The 22,856-nt window shown below is 41.0% G+C and overlaps 2 protein-coding genes across 7 annotated transcripts in view; both read right to left on the bottom strand.

The window, feature by feature from the left end:
- The window catches only part of LOC146460470 (uncharacterized), a 50,229-nt gene that overhangs the window by 17,297 nt on the left and 10,076 nt on the right, over window positions 1-22,856 (bottom strand). For 2 of the 6 annotated variants that reach the window (XR_014857639.1, XM_085088191.1), the window contains exons 5-14: window positions 20,917-20,970; window positions 20,379-20,477; window positions 19,170-19,235; window positions 18,323-18,392; window positions 16,211-16,329; window positions 15,398-15,463; window positions 15,096-15,155; window positions 6,428-6,484; window positions 6,253-6,306; window positions 6,110-6,157 (exon numbers count right to left, since the gene is read on the bottom strand). Coding sequence is in view for 2 of the 6 variants with exons in the window: in XM_085088191.1 (XP_084944317.1) it covers window positions 6,110-6,157; window positions 6,253-6,306; window positions 6,428-6,484; window positions 15,096-15,155; window positions 15,398-15,463; window positions 16,211-16,329; window positions 18,323-18,392; window positions 19,170-19,235; window positions 20,379-20,477; window positions 20,917-20,970 (693 nt within the window). In the remaining 4 variants the exon portion in view is untranslated. Of the gene's footprint in view, window positions 1-2,518; window positions 5,506-6,109; window positions 6,158-6,252; window positions 6,307-6,427; window positions 6,485-15,095; window positions 15,156-15,397; window positions 15,464-16,210; window positions 16,330-18,322; window positions 18,393-19,169; window positions 19,236-20,378; window positions 20,478-20,916; window positions 20,971-22,856 lie in introns of those variants that run through there. The other 4 variants (XR_014857640.1, XM_085088192.1, XR_014857638.1 and 1 more) reach the window with 3 other exon arrangements.
- LOC146460471 (uncharacterized) lies at window positions 9,603-12,816 on the bottom strand. The gene has a single exon (XM_085088194.1). It carries the CDS (start codon window positions 12,441-12,443, stop codon window positions 9,603-9,605), a length of 2,841 nt encoding a protein of 946 aa, XP_084944320.1. The 5' UTR covers window positions 12,444-12,816.

Raw genomic sequence — 22,856 nt, 5'->3', positions numbered from 1 at the left:
AATTTCGAGCGAATCGAGTCTCACTATTAGATGCCTTGTTTTTTAAATGCTTTTTATTTCAGCTAGAGCAGACTTGAACAAACAGTGTGACTCGAATTGCGCAAAAATGTCAGTCCAGACCCACCCTCCCAAACAGGATTCCAGAGCCCTTTACTTTATCCTGTTAGAATTTCCAGCATGACATTGGTCTGGGGAGTGTGAAGTCTTTCTGACCAACCTAGTCTGGCTAACCAGATCAGATTGGCTAGCTTAGCTGACCAGGTTGACCAGTTCAGATTGACTGATTCACCCACACTGACCAGTCTGACTGACCACACTAGATTGACTGGTTCACCTGCCCAAATCAGTTTGGCTCACCAGACCAGACTGACTGTTGTTTCACCAGCCCAGGTCAGTATGGCTAACAAAATCAGACTGACTGGTTAAGCTGACCAGACCAGTCTGACTGATTAGATGAGATTGACTTCCTAAGCTAAGTAGTAGGGCTTCCGCAAAGTTAACATTGTTTATGCCAAGGTAAGGTCGAGGTAAAGTCGAGGTGCCAAGATAAATCATTGATATGCATAAGGGTCGAGTCCATGATGTCACCTACTGTTATAAACTAGGGAAAAATGCGTTCCTCCATACTAATTAAGTGCCTAGTCAGTGTCTACCTACATACTAATTTTTTGACTTCCTCCATACTAATAAGTGCCGAGGTTTACTAATGAGCGTCACTCTAGTGCAATAAAAACAATAAACTTGCCTAGACTTGTCCGGGCTCTTTTAACACGGATTGGCTCATGAAAACTCTATTATATTTTCAAAATAAATGCGCGCTCTTCATTTAGCATTTTATTTGTCACAAACTCGAGTAAATTATATTTTTGAGAGGATGGCTCCAGACATGCAAGTCGAATCGAGCGCTACACCTCTGTTGATGGTAGACGAAGTGGAACAAGTCCATCGACAAAGGGCAGTCAGTCTTATTAGCCATGTTTTCCAGCTAACGTATGCCGCCATACTACAATCGTGGACAAACCTCGTTAAGAAATCTGAACGCGGCCCACAAAAAACTACTATTCCTCCCCTCTTTTTTCTACAAGTTAGTTCTCCCTCCCCCCTTCCCCCTATACAATGTTGATTTGGGAAGTGCTGATTGCCGGGAAACTGTTCATGACCCACCAAACAACATTGAGTCAGGGGGAGGGGGGCGGGGGAAATATGGTCGTTCGCTTGTTTACTTGTAAAAACGCTTGGAAGGGTACGTTTTCTTAACCGTTTTGTCCACGATTGTAGATGCAATGATTCAAGAAGAAACAGTAACTCGCTGCCATAGTTGTGCTATTCAACATCCCAGTCAAAGACCGCACTCCTGCCTGATGATGGATAGCGAAGATGCTTGGTTTTATTTCCTAGATGATGCGGTAGAGAAAATGAAACTTTGAAGATCGCCTGAAGATCGCCGGTAATGTATGTAATACTCTTGGATTTAAGTTAGGCAAATCCTGCGAGGCGTATGTGAGCAATCTCACAAAGATGTCTTGGACCAGTGTATATCTCACATCTCTGCAACTTGAAGTATTTTATAAGGTTACCGGAAGCGAAGCAGCTACAAGATCAATTTTGCATCCTGTTTATGATGGTTCCAATGGTCTGAAGTGGAAAATTTTCAGTGAAAGAGTCAATTTAGAGAACAAGGACCTCAATGAAGTTGAATGTCCTGAAACTATTGTCAAAAAATGCCAAGAACCAATGGACCTTGACCTTGTAATCAATGAAATTCAAAATAAGCAATTTTTGTAAAAGAAATAAAGCATGTACACGATTTGATCTTGGTCCAGTATGTGTTTACCTGTCTACACGTTAACATGGGTCTTACTCTTTCTGCTCTTAGGTTACGATTTTACTTGCATCGCCTTATAGCAAGAAATCTAACTATACCTTCAAATGAAATAACTTCTCTTAGAGAGAAATTTTGTGAACTTCCAGGATCGATGCTTTACAAGTTAAAACGTCTTCATTCAGAGGTGTTTACAAAAGTTCACTGGGGGAGACTATTGGTGTTTTTTAATTTTGTCGAGCCACTGGGACTGACTGACGAGGAATGGGAACAAGTATTCGATTTTCTCGTTCCCACTCTTACCCAAATGCAAGAACAGATATATGACAAAGCAGCAAGAAGAAAAGTCAGTCAAGTGTTGATCTTCACCCTCTCTGGCATTACCGCGCATTTTCAACCGTATTCGTTGCATATTGGCCTGTTGCGGGGGTCAAGTGACTGTTCAAAACTCTTGACCCAAGGCAACCTGCAAGTTTTAGTGGTTTAGATGCTGTCTACTGAGCAGTCAAAGAAAAAGGAAAGAATAAGATTTCTCGGAAACAAGTTCAAGATTGGTTGAGTCAGCAAGATCTTTACACGCTTCATAAACCTGCGCGAAGACACTACAAGAGAAGTTGCGTCATTGTTCCTGGTATTGATGCACAATTTCAAGCAGATCTGGTCGATGTTCAAAATTTTAAGCCGATAAATACTTACTGACGTGTATAGACATCTTTAGCAAGTACGCTTGGGTGGTGCCTTTAAAGACAAAACAAGGCCAAGAACTAGTCGAAGCTTTTCAGACGATTTTATCTTCTGGTTGTAAGCCAAACAAGCTTTAAACGGATCAGGGTGCTGAATTTCTAAAAGACTGATTCAAACTTTCTTCGTGAGAAGAACATTGACTTTTTTACCATCAACTCCGGGCTCAGAGTGTCAGTGGTGGAGCATTTCAAATGTTTCGCTCTTGCCAGAACTGACTCATTTTCTCTACTGCCTCGAGGAAAGGAACCACATCCAGATTATTGTACCAGATGAGAAAATCTTTAAAGGTGACCATCTCGTTTTCCTCCCAGATTTGCTGACAGTACTGGTCCTCTTCTTCTGTAATGTTTTGATTCTTCAGACTTGAGTAGAAGGTTTCATGCAGGGGCAGCGGTGTTTCTTCTAACTTGTCCAGCCCGTCAATCCATTCATAGGGGAAGAAACCTTTGGTCTGGTCACACTCTTAAGCTTTAAGGAACTGGTTATAGCTGAATCTAGGGGCGAGATAGTTAGAAATATCCAGGAGCTTGAGGTATTCAGTCTTGATACACATATGATTGCTGTTTCTCTTGACAGTGAACTTGCTGGGTTGAGTCCCAACGAGGTAGGGAAAGAGAAATTCTTTCACAACGTTGAGATCGTACTTGCCAGAATTGAAGCCAACGACTGGTAGTTCTTGTAAGTATGCATTCAATTTTTCAGCCAACTTTGTTAAGACTTTGTTGTTGGAGGTTTCCATTTCTCCGAGCAACACATCTTCGTACTCTACTAGTTTTTCTCCCTGTTTTCTTCCCTCTTGTCTCCTTTCAGTATCCAAATCAACATTTCATCTTCAGTAAAAAGATACATCTTCCTTTTCTTCTGTCTCATCATTGAGAAACACACGATCTTCAACGTTTTCCGGTTCGATGTCTTCCTCACGTCATCGTCATCACTGGCCATCAAATCGATCCCTCTGCTGTCATCTTCACTCTCTTCTTCTTCATTATCTTCCTCTTGTTCACTTTCAACTTCATCATTATTGTCACTGCCCTCCTGGATATCAACGAGTATTTGCGCGAGTTGATCTTCTTTTGACTGATCGTGGTTGCTTCAGTGCTTCAAACACAGGCACAAACTGTTCATGGAGAATAGAAGCACTTTTCAACTCACAGAAACAAGGTACTGGATAAACTCTTAAATAAACTGGCCTGGATCACCGTTAGATTCAAAATACTTGGGGTCTTCATAACCGGGTACGTTACTGCAGACACTTATACTGAGGGGAACATGCGGCGATTGCCAGGTTAACTTGTCAGTTTTCTTCAGTTCTTCCACTTTTTCTTTATCGAAGTAGCACTCAAAATCGAACGCGGCGCGGTAAGGAAAATAGCGTGCTTCTTCTGGTACAATAATTCCTTCTTCCTCAAGTTCTTCAAAGACAGTTTTCGGTACATGGTTTGCGCCGCCAGGGTACTTGAGGTGGACTTCCCTGTCAGGTCTTCTTGTGTTGTCTTAAATTACTTGGGTGTTTCCAGTACTTGCCACAGCGAGAAAAACAGAAGGAGTTACTGTAGCGGGCCAGGTTGTTAATATACGAAAAAAGATTTTCATAGAGGTTGAGGTACATCGTGCTTGAAAAATGGCGGTGAGAGTGGCGAAAGATGGTAGCGGCAATGTTGGGAGCATTTTCTTGATCGTGTTCGTCTTCACTGTAGGTTTGTGTTGGCACGAGACTGTACACTTGTATGTTGACTTCGTATAGTTTTTCCATTTCGTCTTATTCACTTATCTTGACACCATGGAACTTCTTTTTTACAAGGCCAGCTTCTCGGGACTGATGGTAATAGTGCTTGCTATCACATTCTAAATTCTTCATGTGGCAACCATTATGGAGAGCCAAGGAGTGGAAAAAACAGAGATTGTCTTCATAGGGTTTGCCTGTCTGTGTATTGCTTTCCAGCACATTAAGACTGTAGTTGTCGGAAATATATCTCGGTAGATACTTCCCACGGCCGATCGGGTGTTCCCGACTCTTCCAAACAAACCACATTACATTCGTGACCAGATCCACGACCCATTTACTGTTAGGCCGCTGTTGGCGAACCCACTCGAGAAAGTCAATGTTGTTTACTTGTTCATACAAGCGGTCTAAATCAGCTTGATTAGAAACGAGGAAAGGTTGTTCCAACACCAGGTTATTATTGGCGGAAGGGTGGTGGTACTGTAAAGCTCCCGTTTCAGTATTACGCAGAATAAAGCCAAACAACAAGTTCACTTTGAAAACTGTAAGCTGATCAGCAAAGATGCAGTTCATTTGTTCTTGGTGGGAAGCTGGACTGATCGTCGACAGGTGAAAATTATACCAGTCTTGCAGGCGGTTTCCTCGGCTAAACCGGTAATGAATCTGTGGCCAATGTTGCTTGCATGTTTCTGCTATGTTTCCTTCAGCAGTAGGAATAAGGTTGGCTAGAATGAGGACAGGATCTTCTTGCCAGCTGCAACCAGCAGCAGCAGTTGACGCTTGAGAGATGGTTTCATTGTTAGCTGGTGTATTAAATGAATTCGACTGGTTTACCTTTAAAGTTTTTGGATTTCTTCGCTGGTGGTGTGTCTGTGGTTTTAGAGGCAGGTAGTTTTCTATTGATGGAGGCTGGTTGTTGCTGATGAGTGGTGTGAACATGAGCGTTGTAGGGTGCAAGGTTGTAAATTGTTTCACCACAGGTACCACAAGTGAAAGAGCGCTCGGAGACTCGCTTGTCGTGGGCTTTCAGGTGGCGATTGAAGACCGATTCGTCTGAGAACCGTTTCTCCCAGTGCGGGCACTCATAAGGTTTCAAACCGGTACGTCTGTGCCTGTTTAAGTTGTCTAAGCGGGAAAAGGTCTTGCCGCAGGTGTTGCAGAGATGTTCCTTCTGAGGCTTTTTGGCCGGGGGTTGCCCAGAACCCGCTTGAACAACCTACAATGAGTTATTACCTAGTCTTAGCAAAGCTTAACTATATGACCGATGAATAAGTTCTTATCTAAACGTTACTCAAGTTAAAAAAAAAACTGTCTTCATTTCACTAACAAATAGTCCATCTAAAATTTCAAGGAAAACCAACATTTGTTTTGATTTCAAGGCTCCACCCATCATTTTGGATTACCCAGTCTTCGCTTGGTCAGGCATAAAGGAGATTTGATTCATTCATCAAAGATAATAAAGAGAGTTGAGTGTTTGATCAGTCAACAGAAAAAGAAGGAATTGCGCCTAGATTTCAATTGAAAACAAGTACTTTTAGAACAAGACTATGAAGAATGAATACAACTCCGTTGCGATAAGTTCAAGCAAACATTCCTCTAAAATATTTATTAATAAGTAAACGGAAATTGACACGAGAATTGAGCTTTTGATCAGATCGCTTCTGATAACTTAATAAATTGATTCTCTACCAACAAAAGCAAACAAGAATTTAGTTCGAAAACAATGTAACGAGAACTGAACTTCTGTTAAGACCTCTTGAGCGACTTGATAACTTATTTTCTCCAAAAGCCTAGTACATGCAATAAATCAAATCACTTACAGTTTCTGAAGGATTCCAAGACGGTAGTTGATTCAGTTCTCCCAGCCACTGAAAATAATAAAAGAACAAAAGTCTTTGAACAATAAAAATCACACGATGGTTGTAATAAATTTTTGTGAAGGAAATGAAATCGGAATACTTACTTCGTCACATAAATCACTTTCCATTTCCACTGGAAAATAGGAATCATGGTTATCCTACAAGAAAACACGACGAAGGTAATTTAGATTATATAGACGCTTACTTTAAGAATGAGTAAACAGATTTGTGTTATTGTTTAGAACACAATGAGGAGTTCAATACAATTCACTCACTTACATTTTCTAGCGCCACGCGTTCCATTTCCTGAATAATTTGGAGTTCAGTGTCCGTAGACTGTAAAGCAAAGTATGATATGATTACAACCCAGTTTCTTCATACAAGAGCTTTGGAAAATTCACGCATTTCAAAGAGATAACAAAGAGGTTCTACTTTTTCATGCAAATATCGGCTCAAGTAAGTTTGCATAATTAAACTTGCTTAACGGTGCGTAACACACCGGTTCAGAGTCTATTATCAATCTACAAAATATGTCAAGTTTAGTATGTGAAACTAGTTGTAATCAAAGATTATACAGTGCATTCGACACCTTAAATTGAACAAATTTGGCAAAATCGTGCACCCTTTCATGTTCGTTTCAATTTGAATATTTGTTATTTTTTCTGGTTTTTCTGTATATTATCCAAAACTAGCATCTTATAGCAGAATATTTCAATTTTTCGTTTCAAATTAATAACTGCGTGATCAGAAAAAGTTTGGTCCAATTTCTGTGGAATTGTTGAACAAATGGAGAGAAATGTAACAAAACAGTAGGTGTAGCCGCTGCTAATCACTCAGCTCTCTACTTTCACTTTATTTGATATTTTCACCATTGCAAAGTAACTCATCCCGACGGTAAACAAATCCGTACCAGAACGATTCTTATCGGTGATTCTACAGAGAATTAATCAAGACGGGAAGAACGGCGAGACACAACTATACAAAACTGAAAATGATGCGCACACTGAAAACTTATGCAAGAAAACTGGCTAAAAAAGGGTAAAAAGGGGTGACAGAAAGGCTATTTACATACATAATGAACTGTAAAGGTGTGGGGGCGAAAGGTATGAAAGATGTAACACACACAAATAAAACAAAAGTAAGTGAAAATTAGTCGCGCAGAAAAATAAAATAAAAAGCTATAACTCGCTGTAACACACCGGCCCCCGAAAGGCGCATATAAGAAAGCCTTTCCAAAAAAACTAAGGTGTTCATAATGTCTGAGTTCAGTTATTTAACGTCACTGTCCAGGTTAGTCCCTTTCAAATAAAGCGCCTTCTAATAGGCAAAGTTTCCGCACGTCGCGTCGTAGAACCGAGGAGGCCGTCCTGACCAAGACCTGTCTCACGAAACCGTGCTTGTCAGGAAATACTTCTTGAACAATACCCTTCGGCCAAAATCCGCGAGGCGAAGCTTCGTCAACGACTAGAACCAAGTCACCAACAGCCAAGCTTGGGCGTGGACGGAGCCATTTCTGTTTTAGCTGAAGAGCCGGTATGTATTCGCGTATCCAACGCTTCCAAAACACATCAGCTAAATAATGTGCTTGCTTCCAACGCTTAGACGCATAAGACACGACATCACTGGTATCTGTTGGAGACTGACAGACATTTGGACGAAGCAATAGCAACTTGCTTGGGGTCAAGGGTTCGAGGTCCTGCGGGTCACTAGACGGTGGCGTGAGAGGGCGATCGTTAAGGATCTTCTCAACTTCTGCCATGAAAGTAAGGAGAGTCTCGTCATCGACCAGTTGAACGCCTAAGAGTGAGCGGAAAATCTTGCGTATGGAACGGATTATTCTTTCCCAGACTCCGCCAGCATGACTTGCTAACGGTGGATTGAAGTGCCAAGTAACGCCTCGTCTTCTGAGACAATTGTTGAGGCGGTCTTAATTTCTACTTCTGCTCCTCTGAAGTTGGTTCCATTGTCACTAAAGACTTCAACTGGTGAACCGCGTCTGCTGACGAATCTAGAGAACGCTTGTATAAAGGAATCGCTGGTAAGGTCGTGCGCAATCTCGATATGTACTGCTCGGACAGCTAAACACGTGAACAGACACCCGTATCTCTTCACATGACTTCGTTTTAACTTGACAAGAATTGGGCCGAAGTAATCCACTCCCACTGAAGAGAACGGAGGCGACTGTGGGGTTACCCTTGCTCTGGGAAGAGGTGCCATTACTTGCTGACATGGAGGGGCATTCCATTGACGACACTTCAAACACTTCCCAACAACACGACAAACAGCTGAATGTCCCTGAAGGATCCAAAATTTTCGTCTAATGCTGGAGAGGACTTGGTTTGCACCCACATGACCTTCTGCTTCGTGATACTCTTTAACAATTAGGTCGGTGACGTAATTCCTGCCAGGCAGAATCATTGGGTGTTTGGCGTCGAAACTAATAGGTGCCCTTTCAAGACGTCCTCCGACGCATATGATACCATTATGGATGAACGGACTCAGCTTACGTAGAGGACTGAGGTAACCCACGCATGCGAATCTCTTTCTGGATGGACGTGAGAGGCTTGAATCTAGAGAACTTGCTGAACGCTCCTTGGACAGAATTTCTAACTCTTTCAGGAAAGATTGGGCTTGAAAGACTTGAACTATTTCTCTTGTCGCACGGGAAATTTCTCCAACCATCAAATTGCCCACTCGTGGTGCTTTCTGGGACACACGTGACTGAAGGTATTCTCGGAAACGTAACAACCAGGCGACGGATGCCTGAAGCTTGTTAAAGGAGGAGTGTGTCCGAAGTAGGCGCTCGAAGATGTCTTCTCTTAACACTAAGTGGATTTGTGGCTTTTTCCTTTTCAATTCTGGATCCTCTTCACAACAATCAAGTATCTGGAAAGGGGATTGTGGCCATTCACTCTCATGTCTGCGGAGGAAGGCTGGACCATTAAGCCAACTTTCAAACTTCTCTGTCTCTAGAATTGACAAACCACGGGAAGCGTAGTCTGCAGGATTGGACTGCGAGTCCACGTACCGCCACTGACATGGTGAGGACGCATCGTGAATTATCGACAATCTGTTAGCCACAAACGTCTGGAACCTCCTTGCCTCGTTACGGATGTACTGAAGGACTATAGTAGAGTCTGTCCAGAACACAGTTTTGTGAACTTGAAGGTCAAGCTCGTCTTCGAGGAACTTATGCAATTTTGCAGCTACGGTTGCAGCGGTCAGCTCCATTCGAGGAATTGTGATAGTTTTCAAGGGTGCTACCCGTGCCTTTCCAAGGAGTAATCCACTGTGAATATGACCTGAAACATCTACAAGCCGGATATACGATGCTGCACCGTATCCTTTCTCCGACGCATCGCTGAAGTGGTGCAGTTGAACATTAAGGAGGTTGCCAAACCCTCGAGGCTTCATACAACGTGGCCAGCTAACAAGCTTCAGTTTTGGAAGATTATCAACCCCAACCACGCCACTCCGTTAGCTTCTCATCAGGAATTTGATCGTCCCAGCCGAAGTCTTGCTTGCACAGTTCTTGAAGGATCATCTTGGCCGGCAATACAAGAGGGGCTGTGAATCCTAGCGGATCGTACACACCAGAAACCAAGGACAATATCCCCCTTCTAGTATCAGCGACTTCTTTCTCTGAGACACGGAAGCTTAATGTGTCCTTCTCGACATTCCACTGGGTTCCCAAGGCTCGATCAATAGGCAAATCTTCAAAATCCAGAGACATCACAGACGGTGCCCGCTCTGAAGCCGGTATAAACTCAAGAACTTCTCGGCAATTGCTTATCCACTTTGTAAGATGAAACCCGCCTTTGGAAAGCAAGTCCGACAATTGGTGCACCAATCTTTTCGCATCAGGAACTGAGACCACCGACTTCAAGCAATCATCGACGTAGAAGTTGCGATAAACTGTGTCAACGGTCTGGACGTCAAATTCACTTTGATTATCACGTGCCGTTTTCCTGAGGGCGAAACTGGCACAACATGGCAATGATTTGGCGCCAAATAGATGTACTAACATCTGATGATCAACAAGGTTGTTTGAAGGATTGCCATCTTCCCACCAAAGAAACCGCAGGGCATGACAGTCGTCCGGTGCCACAAGTACCTGGTGGAACATCCGCTCTATGTCCGACATTAGTGCTATGGGTTCTTGCCGGAATCTGAGTAGAACACCTGCGAGATTATTCGTAAGATCCGGACCTTGGAGGAGTTGATCGTTCAAAGAAGTATCACGGAATCTTGCTGCGCAATCGAAAACAACTCTTACTTTCCCAGGTTTTTGGGGATGAAAAACTGGATGATGAGGCAAGTACCACAATGGTTTGTCATCAATGTAGACTTGGTCGTCGGGAACTCTCTTGGCGTGGCCCCTTGATATGTAGTCTTCAACAGTCGATCTGTACTTCTCAAAAAGGGGGGTGTCCTTTTGGAAACGTCTTTCTAGGAACCTCATTCTTCGTACAGCAACATCTCGGTTATTCGGTAGGCAAGGAGACTTGAAGCGCCATGGGAGAGGTAACTGATAGTGACCATTTCTAAGGCAGGCGGAACTCTCCAGAATGGCCAGGGCTCGTTGGTCTTCAATTGACATGGCTTGCTTCACACTAGATAAGGACTCATTGAAGTCTGCGTCATATAACCTCTTAAGCTGGCTTGAGATCATCTCTTGGCCGCCACTAATAAAGTTGACATGCACTTCTGAACTCTTGCTATGTTCTAAAGGACCAATGAGTGTCCATCCAAGTAGCGTACGGGCTGCATAAGGCTGCTTTCTTTTACCGCATCTTTGTTTAAATACCCAATGGGCTTCAGGGTTGTCATTACCGATCAGGATCTCCACCTTTTGGTCTTCAAGCTTTGGAAACTCAATGCCGTGTAAATGAGACCATCCTCGAACATCTTCATCGGTTGGTATGCTCCGTCTTGAAACCGGGAGATGGTCCACTGTCCACACTTTGTTCAAATGTATACTGTCATCTGACTTGAGAACCTTGACGTTCAATTCCACCTCAAAACCGCTTCTGGATCGGTCTTTCTCGTTTACGGTTGTAAGAGAGAACGTCATAGGTTTCCCTGACAAGCCCAGGGTTTCTGCCAAACTATTGGAGCAGAGAGTGATATCCGAGCCATCATCTAGGAAAGCGTATGTCTCTACCTCGGGACCGCCATCCGCACCACTGACTCTCACGGGAAATATACGCAGGCTCACACGAGGTTTTCCGGTACCAATGGCTGCACACTGGCCTTCATCACTAGCTCTGTCAACGTTTACCTTCTCAGGGGTATCTACTGTGGCCCTGTCAGCGGGTTGGTTCGTTTCTTCAAGGACTCTGTCGCTAGGAGGATGCAGCAACGAGTGGTGACGTTTCCCACATCCACTGAAGAGGCAAGCCCTAAATTGCCTGCAGCGCCTTACAAAGTGGTTGCTTCTCAGGCAGTTGATGCATAATCTTTTGTCCAACACAAACTTTCTACGTTCTTCATAGGATTTGTCTCTAAATTTGAAGCATCTCTCGAGATCATGATTACCATTGCAGAACAACCACGTAGTCACAGGAGCTTGCTTGTTTGCATGCTGCTTCGAGCCAAGAGCTTTCTGTGGACTCGGGATAGACGAGGTACCATTTGAACCTTGAGTCGAGAGAGTTGTTACTTTCACCGCAGGGGCATCGTCTGATTTTCTTCTTGCTCTTTGTGTAATCCCTTTGTCTTCATTCGGTCTAGTACCAACCAATTTTCCGAAGGCAGTATTGGCTACAGCGGCTCTCTTTTCCACGAAATCTGTTAGGTGAGAGAACTCAGGTTCGATATCAGCTTCAATCAACTTGCTTGACACTTCTGCCCACTTCGCCTGGATGTGAGGTGGCAGGCGCATTACAACCTTTCTGAGAGTGTCCATCGAATTTATATCTGCTTTGTATCGCATATGCTCAGAGCTCATAACGCAATTTCTCATGTCTCTCGCTAGCTGCGACAGCTTCTCGGCGTCCGACGCTCGGATTTGAGGCCCCATAACAACTCTTTCAATAAACGCACGCACAATGATGTGTTTCTGACCGAAATTCTTCTGCAAGATATCTTTCGCTTCGCTGTAACCTTGCCCAGGAGGCAAGATAACACAGTTCTCGATGGCATCTTTTGCGACACCTGAGCAAAACTGGATGAGGTAGGACAGTCTTTCATCGTCCGCGTTAACTCTACGTTCCACATTGATTTCAAAGCTCTTTATAAATCGAGGATACTTCCTAGGATCGCCATCAAAGGAGATAACTTCTCTTTTCGGCATTTCCAGCCTTTCGAGGCCAGAGGACAAGTAGCGGACTGTTTTTTCCTGCTGTTGGCTCAAAAGGCGCTGAAGGTCTGAGGCTTCAATAACTGCTTCGTTTTTCTTATGATCTCTGGACTCTTTATTTGGTACGACTGCTGGTAGCTCGCGTGACTTAGTTAGAAAACCAGACGAGAATTCATGAGCTTGTCCAGGATCCCTTTCACAAGACTGAAGATATTTTCCAATGGCTTCATCAGGCGTCTGTTTTGGCAATTGATTAAAGGACTCAAATACGCGCTCGGAATCACTGCAAAAATCCACCTCGATCTGTGCCTGGTCAGCCACAAATCTAGCCTTAAACAGCTCCTTTTCCTTGTCTAGACGCTGCCTCTCGTGCTCAAACTGTTGCAGACAACTTAGGAGCCTTAGTTCCTCTTCAACTTTCTTCACTTGAAGTCTGGCCTTCGCAAGCTTTACCTTGGATGACTGCGAAGCTTTGCTAACTCTCGAGCTACCACGTGAATCCCCGGTGAAAGAACGGGTAAGCCAAACTGAATCGTCATCTGGAAACGTATCATGCGGAATATCGCGTGAACTCTGTGGTGCTGCATCTCGAGGGATCTCGAGAGAAGGGCGTGGGATACCCTCTCGTGGGTATCCCTCGCAAGGACTCTCGCACGAAGAAGGGTGTGGCTGATTTCCCACGAACACACTGTCACGAGGAACCACGCGTGGGCCCTCGCGCGGTGCGGGATCCAATTCGGGACGTGAAGTTGCCGATTCGCACGACTTACTAAACCACCGAGAAAATTCCTCGTCAAAAAGGCCTTTCGTTTCTATTTCACGCATATGATCTTGCAACGCCCGTTCGTGTTCGTCTGAAACTGTCAATATCTGTAACAAATCTTTTGCCTTCGCGTTATACCTCATAAATAAACCGTCCAGCGTACATTTCTTGTCTAAAACTTCCACAAGACTTCCACTATTCGAAAACAACCACTCCAATTCTTTGTATGACCTCGTTAAGTGACCTCTGTAGGCTGATAACGATCGTCTAAGTTGATTAATCTGACCCTCATCCAACAACGCGCAACTCGACGTTCGCCGCGTAAATCCTGACCCACCTTCTGCCATAATGGAACTTGATTCAGCAAGGAAAGGAAACTCCGCTAATAATCCGTCGTATCGATAAGAACCATGTAGCCGCTGCTAATCACTCAGCTCTCTACTTTCACTTTATTTGATATTTTCACCATTGCAAAGTAACTCATCCCGATGGTAAACAAATCTGTACCAGAACGATTCTTATCGGTGATTCTACAGAGAATTAATCAAGACGGGAAGAACGGCGAGACACAACTATACAAAACTGAAAATGATGCGCACACTGAAAACTTATGCAAGAAAACTGGCTAAAAAAGGGTAAAAAGGGGTGACAGAAAGGCTATTTACATACATAATGAACTGTAAAGGTGTGGGGGCGAAAGGTATGAAAGATGTAACACACACAAATAAAACAAAAGTAAGTGAAAATTAGTCGCGCAGAAAAATAAAATAAAAAGCTATAACTCGCTGTAACAGTAGGAATTACTTTCTTTTGTCCCACTGCAGCCCTAAGTTGTGCAATTGTTCGGCCTCCTGCATGACACTTCTTAGGCAGCTCTTTCGTCCTTTTATATCTGTACGTAATGTGTAACTACCAAGGTGAAATATTTGCAATAGCAAAGCTGAGTTTAAAATTTCAGTGGCTACGTTGTTTCAGTTTGCCTGTTGTGTGACACCGTCAAACTTTAAAACGCTTTCGGTAAAACGCTTTCAATCTTTGAGAAAAACGAAACTTACAGGCCAGCATACTAAAAAGGTATTTTACCAAAATGCCACGAAACTTACGCGATTAATTATCTGCTGGATAAAATGAAATCTGCTTTTTGAACAACTGGGGCCTGATGCCAGTTTCTGATGCGTGTATATTTCAGATATTTTTGTATTTCGATTTTATATTAACGTACTAGAAATACGTGACTCGCAAAACCTCTCGAACCTAGGGCTGGGTGAAAAGCCCTCTTTACACTATTGTAGCATCACATAAGGAAATTAAAAGGTTTCTGACCATAGCAACGATTTTGATGAGCATGGTCTTTTTGTACTTCCACAGGCTAGTTTGCGGTTGAAATCTATTTCTGATGCAACAAAATGTACAACGGGCATGCAGCGCTGTCATGTTTGATGAATTTATTTCCCACGGAAAATCATTTTACCGTGGCCACAAAACGTGCAATTTCTTCAATGCAATCTTTCACAAAAAAGATGTCTGGAAGATTTCCAATGAATATTGATGAACATTGCAATTGAAATGTGATCAGGAATTGAACGGAAAACTTTCCCGATGTATGCAAATTTTGCTCCGACAAACTGCGTCTGTCTTACAACCTGTTGCTGCCTAGCAACCTTCCCTTTGTCTAACATCATTCATACTTTGTTTTGCCCTGTTGCCAGGCAACAATACGTTGTGATGTCATCCACCCCTGCAAAAAAAATCTGTGGGGATGCCAAATGTGCATCCCAAGATATATTGACCCATCGACGACAAGTCCCAAAAAATCTTGACTCAAATCCGTATTAGGAAACGTTCTTCCTACGTCGAACGCAACAAGCACAAAATAAACTTACCGAATCGAGAAAGTCAAACTCATCCTCCGCGTTGGTTGGCGAAATGTCTTTGCTTGATGCCTGTGATAATAGAATAACAATGTGATCAAAAGAGAGATTTGAATCTTTAACGCGGGTTATTTAAAGCAATGTTCGAATCATCTAAGAGTTGAAAATTCACTCACTAAAATAGTTATGAGAAGAAATCTTAGAAATCAACAAAACTTAAAAGCATTTCGCTCGCATGTTTGTTTCCTCAGTGGGAATAGTTATGAAAAGAAAGTTTAGAAATCAACCAGCAAACTTAAAAGCGTTTCACTTACCATTATCGTGGTTTCAGGAATAATTTCAGATGTTGGAACCAGATCTTCGGTGTGATTGGATGGAATCTATTAAAGAAAAGGGAAATTGGTTATAAAAGACAGTTGGTTAAGAAAAAGAGAATCACAAAACAGATCGAGCAATTATTTCAACTTACTTCGAGTTCTTGGAGAGTCAACTCAGTCAACCTCGGATATGCCAACGGAAGAAAATTCTCTGGGATTTGAACGGCTTCCGTCAACATCTCCCAGTCGCGGACAGTTGAACAAGCATTCAAAGCAGCTTGAAGATCAACAACGTTGGCGAAAAAAGCCATTTTAACGCTAATGATCGATAAATGTCACGCAAAACCCGATATCTCGGAGATAAATTTTCCCAGCAAAGAGATCGCAAAAGTGACGCTACCAAGAGAAAGCGCGCTTTTATTTTGAAAACATAATAGATTTTTCATGAGCCCGGGCAAGTCTAGGAAAGTTTATTGTTTTTATTGTACTAGAGTGACGCTTATTAGTAAACTTCGGCACTTATTAGTATGGAGGAAGTCAAAAAAATTAGTATGCAGGAAGACACTGACTAGGCACTTAATTAGTATGGAGGAACGCATTTTTCTTTAGGTTATAACAATAGGTGACGTCACGGACTCGACCCTTATGCAATGATTTACCTTGGAACCTCGACTTTACCTCGACCTTACCTCGGCATAAACAAGGTTAACTTTGCTGAAGCCCTACTACTAAGCTAATCAGATCTAAAAATAATCATTATCAGTGATGGTAAATGTTCAAAGATAAAAAAGCAACAATTAGGATTCTTACTAAATTGGCCACTCTTTCATCGCCTTTCCACCGTCTAACATTGGGACTGAATGCAGCATCTGCTAGAATGCCGCAAAACACCTCTACCATCATTGCTAAACCGTAACCTTTGAAACCACCTACCAACAAACAGAACATTTGGTGTTATAAATTTTAATCCATAATTATTGTTATTAAAAACTGGATCATTGTATAATGCAATTCAAGGGATTTGATTGGCTGAGCGGTCATGGTATATGAGCAATTATACCATGGCCAAGAAATGGCGGCCATTAAATTGTCTGCTGGTTCTTCTCTCACAGCGAAATCAGTAAGATCTAGCAATATTTCTTGATTGTTTTTAATAAAACAATTATTCCACTTGCGCTTGTTGGATATGAGATGATTATAGCCAACTCGGCGCTACGCGCCTCGTTGGCTATCTATCATCTCATATCCAACGCGCGCTCGTGGAATAATTGTTAATTATATCTGTAATGTAATCTACATCTACATTTGGCAATTGGCAAAAGTTGTCCCTCTCGCCAATAGTGCAGGTGCTTGTGCAAACTATAAATATTAATGAACAGGCTACGGCCTTCAAATACAGTGTGGGGCACGTGAAATGTGAACATGTGAAAATAAGGATAAAAAAAGAAAGGAAAAACTATCAATCAAATGCTACAAAGTTGAGCTCAAAGGGCTTGCTTAAAATCCCACTGTGTCTCTGACTGTCTGAAGCTGCTTGGTAAAGTATTCCAGTTGCTTATTGATTTGGGGGAAAAAGCTATTGGCGTACATGTTCCCTTTTGCTCTAGGTTTTATAAGGCCCCACTGGGATCTTGTGTTGGAGTTGTGAGCCTGACCATGGTATAGGGTTAGAGTTAAGAGCTGGGTTACAACTACTCCCCTCTCTTACAGTTGCTTTGGACAAACCTAGTGGCATACCGCTGAATGGATTTAACTCCTTTCATATCTTTAACAAAGTGAGGGTCCCATGTGGCCGAAGGGTATTCCAAGTGTTGGCCAACTTGAGCTAATTCATATGCTCTTCCCATATCAGAAGCCTTGCTTAGTCCATTAACAGCACATCCCATCATGCCTGTCATCTCTCCGTCTGGCAAGATCCTCCCAAACAATGATTAACTGTGTCTCACATGATCTACCTTTCCTAAAACCATGTTGAAAATCAACTAAGATGTCCTGGGTCTCACAATGTCACAAAATGTGCCTAACGATGATGTATTCAAGGATCTTGCAGCAGATAGTGAGACTCTCCGATAATAAGCGGGGCAATGACGATCACCTTGTACACTAGAACGATATCACCTGACCACCAGTATATCAGCTGACTATGTATGTTCTAAGAGTAGAGTAGAGTAGAATACTCTAGCATCATCATCATCATCATCATCACCCAACTGCACTGCAGTCTGCACAAGTCAGATTTTTAGTTCTTGACGCCTTGTTTTGAATCAGAAAACCTTGCCTTATTCTATAATTATATTAACAAGGATTTTCCAATAAATGCCAACCGTGGACGGGCATTTTGTGAGTCAGTGGAATCCTGGACCCCGTGCACAGAATGCCTAGACCAGTATTTTTGAGTGAACAAAATCAAAGACAGCAAGAAACAAAGGTTTGTGGAAGCAAAAATCATGGTTTCATTTGGGAAAGCTGGTGAAGCAGGTATTAAAGACATTTAATTTGTCACTTTAGAACACTTTTCACCAACGCCAACCATAATTGCCAAGAGCTTTACATTTCAAAGCAGAAGTCACTAGGAGGGAGAAAAGGTCACAGAGTTCATGGGGGAGTGGGAATGAATATTTGGTTTTATCAACTGAGTTGATGATTAAATAATTATTAAAGTAAACTGACCATTGTCAAGTGATTTATGAGTTGACATTTTGAGTGTTAGCCCTCCACCCTTGAGACATGATTAACAGCTATTAAATCTCATTATCATGGCCAAATATTTGCTATTTAAGTGCCTGGGAGGCCAGGTCAACTGAACTGTGGACATGGAAACTGCATCCACACAGTCTGCCATGAATTTGGGCTGCAACCAAGTTTGAAATCACATCAAAGAAACCTTATGCCATTGTGTAGAGTGTACATTATCAATCTTACTTGTTATTTCCATTCCACCAAGAGGCAGCTGACCTCCACCTGATAGTACTTTTTCTGGGTTTACAGTTTCCTAATTAAGAAAAGCAAAAGAAAACAAAATATGTGCACTAAAAAGTATGTTTCTTTACCCCAACTCACTCTACTAGTGTGCCTGCAACCCTGTGGGATATGGCCATCCCCACGCAGTCATTTTAGGGGGATCATACTAACCTCCTACAAGAAAGGAAAATAATACAACAAAACAACTAAGGATATCCATGTGCTGGTAGGACTTTTAGGAAACTATTTTTTATATTATTTAAACAAAATTGAGAGATTCATGATACAGTAAAAACCTGCATATAAGAACCTAGTGACATAAGAACCTACAGGCTGAAATTTGGCATTTAAATACCCAAAAATGTAAGAACCTGTTCAGCCTGGCAAAGAAAAATTGGTTCTTATACAAAAACAATCACTCCAATTTTGATGGTCAAAATTCTGGATTTTAATTGTGTGAGAAACTTCTGACAAAAAGTTATTGTGTACATGTTTTCTTTGATTTACATTTGTTTGGATTTTCACTAGAAATATGTTTTCCATAAAGCTACAGTTCAACAAGGCAAGCATTTTTGTTGTTGAAAATACAAGTGCTAAACCATTTTGTATTAGTAGTACAACTACGACAACCTCTGAAAAATAAGAACCTATTAAGAACCTAATCAGCCTGAATTGTGAAGAACTACCCTAAAATATAAGAACCAGTTCACCCTGACCTCGAAAATTCTAGGTTCTTATACGCGGGTTTTTACTGCAATTGAATGTACCACACACTGACAATAATTATAATAATTTCTTATTAAATTACCAGTCCTTTTGAATCTACACCCCATCCATGAGGTATTTCAACTCCTTTCCTTTGTGCCATTTCTATCTAAGACAGAATACAGCAGCAATAGGATTACAACCAGTGATAACCAAGCAATTTGTATATTTGTCCAATTTGGAAATAATTGGATGAGAAAAATTCCGAGGACTGCCAAATTGGACGAGGCCATAGGCCGAGTCCAATTTGGTAGTCCAAGGAATTTTTTTTGAATCCAATTATTTCCAAATTGGACAAGCATGTAGTCGTATTACCTTTTTAATATTGTGTATTATTTAAGGGTTAAAAATAATGCTGATTTTGTCAGGAATATATTATTTCAAAATATCTTCGGTATCCAAATTAATAGTTAATTTGGATCGGTATCCAAAATAACAAATAATACAATGGTTGCTTGAATGGGATTTCTGACCAGCAATATAATTAGTTAACTAAAGCTATTCATTATATTAGCCAATTGGGTGTCCAGCTGTGTAGCGGTCACCCACATTTTGAAAAACTGCAGTGAAATGGATGCCCAATTTTAATGTCTTGCTACCTGTAAAGACGGCTTGGTCTAAGTGGTTGCACTTTATACTCAACTGTAATTTGTAGTTTGTACTTGTGCTTCTGTATGGTTTTCAATAAACTTTTCAAATAATATTTACAAAATCGTGATTAGAAAGTCAGTGGTTCACACCTTGCAGATATTTTCAGCAAATGCAGGTATGGATATAATTCTGGTTCTACACAATAGAGACCTCCTGCAACCAGAGCATTGATTACTGTTTTTTTTACAGTAATCTTCCTTTAGTGGGTTTTGAGATCATCTGACAACTTCTGCTCAATAACATTGGTTGCAAATGGACAGGCCCACTAGCTGAGTAGTAGATGTCAAAACAAGTATTTTCCTGTGTGCGATGAGACACCGAATTGCTTTTACTAAGGAAACTGTAAGCTTGTTGACCAATTGCCAAAAGAAGTATCTCCAGGGTCACACAGTTTTCTATTTAATTTTGAAACTTAACTAAATAAAGGTAAATTTAGTTTTGTTTATTAGTAGCCTTATTAGTTCTTAGATCTACCTTAGGTGCTAAACAGTATAAAAATCATCATCATCATCATTATTATTGTGTGGATGACTGTATAATCTGTAACCTGCTAAAAATGTGTGTGATATTTCCATCCCCTCCAGCTTACTATTGCACTCACCTTGCCAAGAGCCACAGAACTTGTTGCCATGTCAAGGACAAAGCTGTCACCATCTTTGCCTGGGGCTGCTACTGATATTGGGTTGGTACCCAAAGTAACCTATTGATAAAATTCCTCTGCATAAGTTACACTAGCTGTCCCATGGACATTTTTGTCACTTCTAAGGTCTACATTGTGTTAATTTGATACTCAGAAATGTTAGACTGTTTCTGTTACATTCTTCATTTCAGTTAACTGATGAGCATTACAACTCCAAATTAATACAACAGTACTGAAAAAAAAATTCAAATTACAATTACAATCACTTTACTATGCAAACCGTAATTACATTAAGGTATTGATTGATTAAACTTCAATAGATTGGAAGGGACATTACAACAGCTTGCACCAATTTAACTGTCAGGAGGTCCTTGGAATGACTGTATTTCCCTCTCACCTGAAGACAGATATTTTTACCTGTCCAATTTCACATGGGACTATGTCTCCTATTCTTTTGGAACATAATACCATAAATGCAACTTTACTGTAAAATATGTACCTCACGTGCTCTTGTTGGCACCACCAGAGGGGAGGTGTTGGTGAAACTCATTCCCTAATAAAAAAAAAACATTGAACATACAAACAGACACAAACAATATTTGAGAGGTTAACAATGGATTGGTAGTGTTGAAGTTAATCAGTTTGATTGTTTCTTAATTAACAGCTGCACCAAACAAACTTAAAAGGTTGCAAACGAAGTTTTGCAGACAGAAAACCATAATTTTCTCATGACAGTCAACCTTGTTCCCAGGGTTCCTCCTCTTAATGTCCCAGGGAGCGAGAAGAGGCCCTGGGAACGAGGTTGCATAACAGTGAGTACAGTTAATTTAACTGCATGCCAAATGTAGCCTTGTTACTACTTGTTAACTAGTGGTTAATGTGATGTGTACGTTTTTGGGTCCTGTGCAATTTTTCACCCATGACTAATGTTTAGGTTTTGCCATTAGGTAGTAATTATTTTATTTATTATTAGACATTGTGGCCATGCTTACAAGTTCATTAATACAATCAAGTAATTTATATGACTATAATTACTTTTTGTTAATAGGTGTCTCAAGTAATGGATAGGGTATATAAGACAGGGTAAGATAACTTAATGAGCATTTGTAAACATAATTCATTATGTTTGAAGAAGCACAGTTATGAGCTGACCACCCCAGTGTGCCACTATTAAATGATTTTAAAAAGTTTGGCTGATATTTTTTTAAGTTTGTTGTGAATGTCAGTCTAACCTTATTTTTTTTATGTTTTCAGTGGAACAGGGATGGTGCAATGGTGAGGACATCAAACTGGAATTTATCAAAATTATATAGATGGTAGAAATTTTGATTAAAACTTCTTCGATGGCAAACTGAATCATTCATCTAAATAAAATTTCTTTCTACTACACATGTACAGATACAGCCTAAAAAATGTGATACAGTTCTGCTCAGGGCCTTCACAGAAGAGGCAACTGTTATCAATAACTTTTTAGTTGTTGACAACAAAAAGTTATTGAGGTCAAAACATCTTGTGTGTGAATCAAGTTACCAACTACAAATGGTGAAAATAAAGTCATAAACAAAAAAGTAGTTAAATTTCCTTGTCAAAAGGATAACTACTTTAATTTGTTAATATTATTGTTGATAACAAATGCACCAGATTTGTCGCTGACAACTCACTTTCTCCCAATTTTTAAAGTCAGCAATTCTTTATTTCTTGTTAACAAACCAATATGGACTCTTAATTTGATGTTATTACTCACAATATCAATAATTATTTTAGTGACCTGAAAGGTGAAAAAATGACATTGTTCATGCTGTGTTTGGTTGGCCCAGGATTATTAAAATGTAAATAAAATTATAATTTTTAACAAGAAAGCCAAAAAGGCTGTGATGAGCAGCCTCATTTACTTCACATTAATTTTTATGCCGCATTCTACATCGCTTACACAACATGGTGCTCCTTGAATAGTTGGGGGCCATTGTCCCTAAACTCTTGACACATTTTGTAACTTTTGTATTTTTGAAGTAAAGTTTATAATTTGAAAATTGTTTGGAGCCTTTGGATTGGTTGCCTGTAGAAGGAAAGAAAAAAAATTGAAAAAAAATTCTCTTGACTCCATTGACTCGAAGGGCATGCAGCATGCCACTGCGCCACAAATGCTCTCTGCTTTGGCAGAGATTAATTTTTGTAGTTAATAATTATTTGTAGTTCTGGTGTCTGACTATCTGGCACCCGAGGCGCAAGGATTTTAGCAGCTAAATGACTTTGGATCACTAAAGAACAATACATGAATTAATACGAGGAAAACCCGCAGATGTTTCTCCATCCTATTTCTCCTTCCATTTTGCTCGAAATCCCTGTTAACTTGGAGAGCAATCTCGATTTGCTTGAGAGTTTCGACATGCATGGCGCTTTTCTCAACAAAATAAAACCTACATTATACACCAGTCGGTG

This window comes from Pavona decussata, unplaced genomic scaffold (genome assembly GCF_977016875.1).
Source record: "Pavona decussata unplaced genomic scaffold, jaPavDecu1.1 SCAFFOLD_213, whole genome shotgun sequence".
Lineage (NCBI taxonomy): Eukaryota > Metazoa > Cnidaria > Anthozoa > Scleractinia > Agariciidae > Pavona > Pavona decussata.
This window is presented reverse-complemented; position numbering and strand designations above follow the sequence as displayed.

Bases quoted from the DNA above. Each gene is read 5' to 3' on its own strand.
- LOC146460471 (XM_085088194.1), bottom strand. From the start codon at position 12,443: ATGCCGAAAAGAGAAGTTATCTCCTTTGATGGCGATCCTAGGAAGTAT.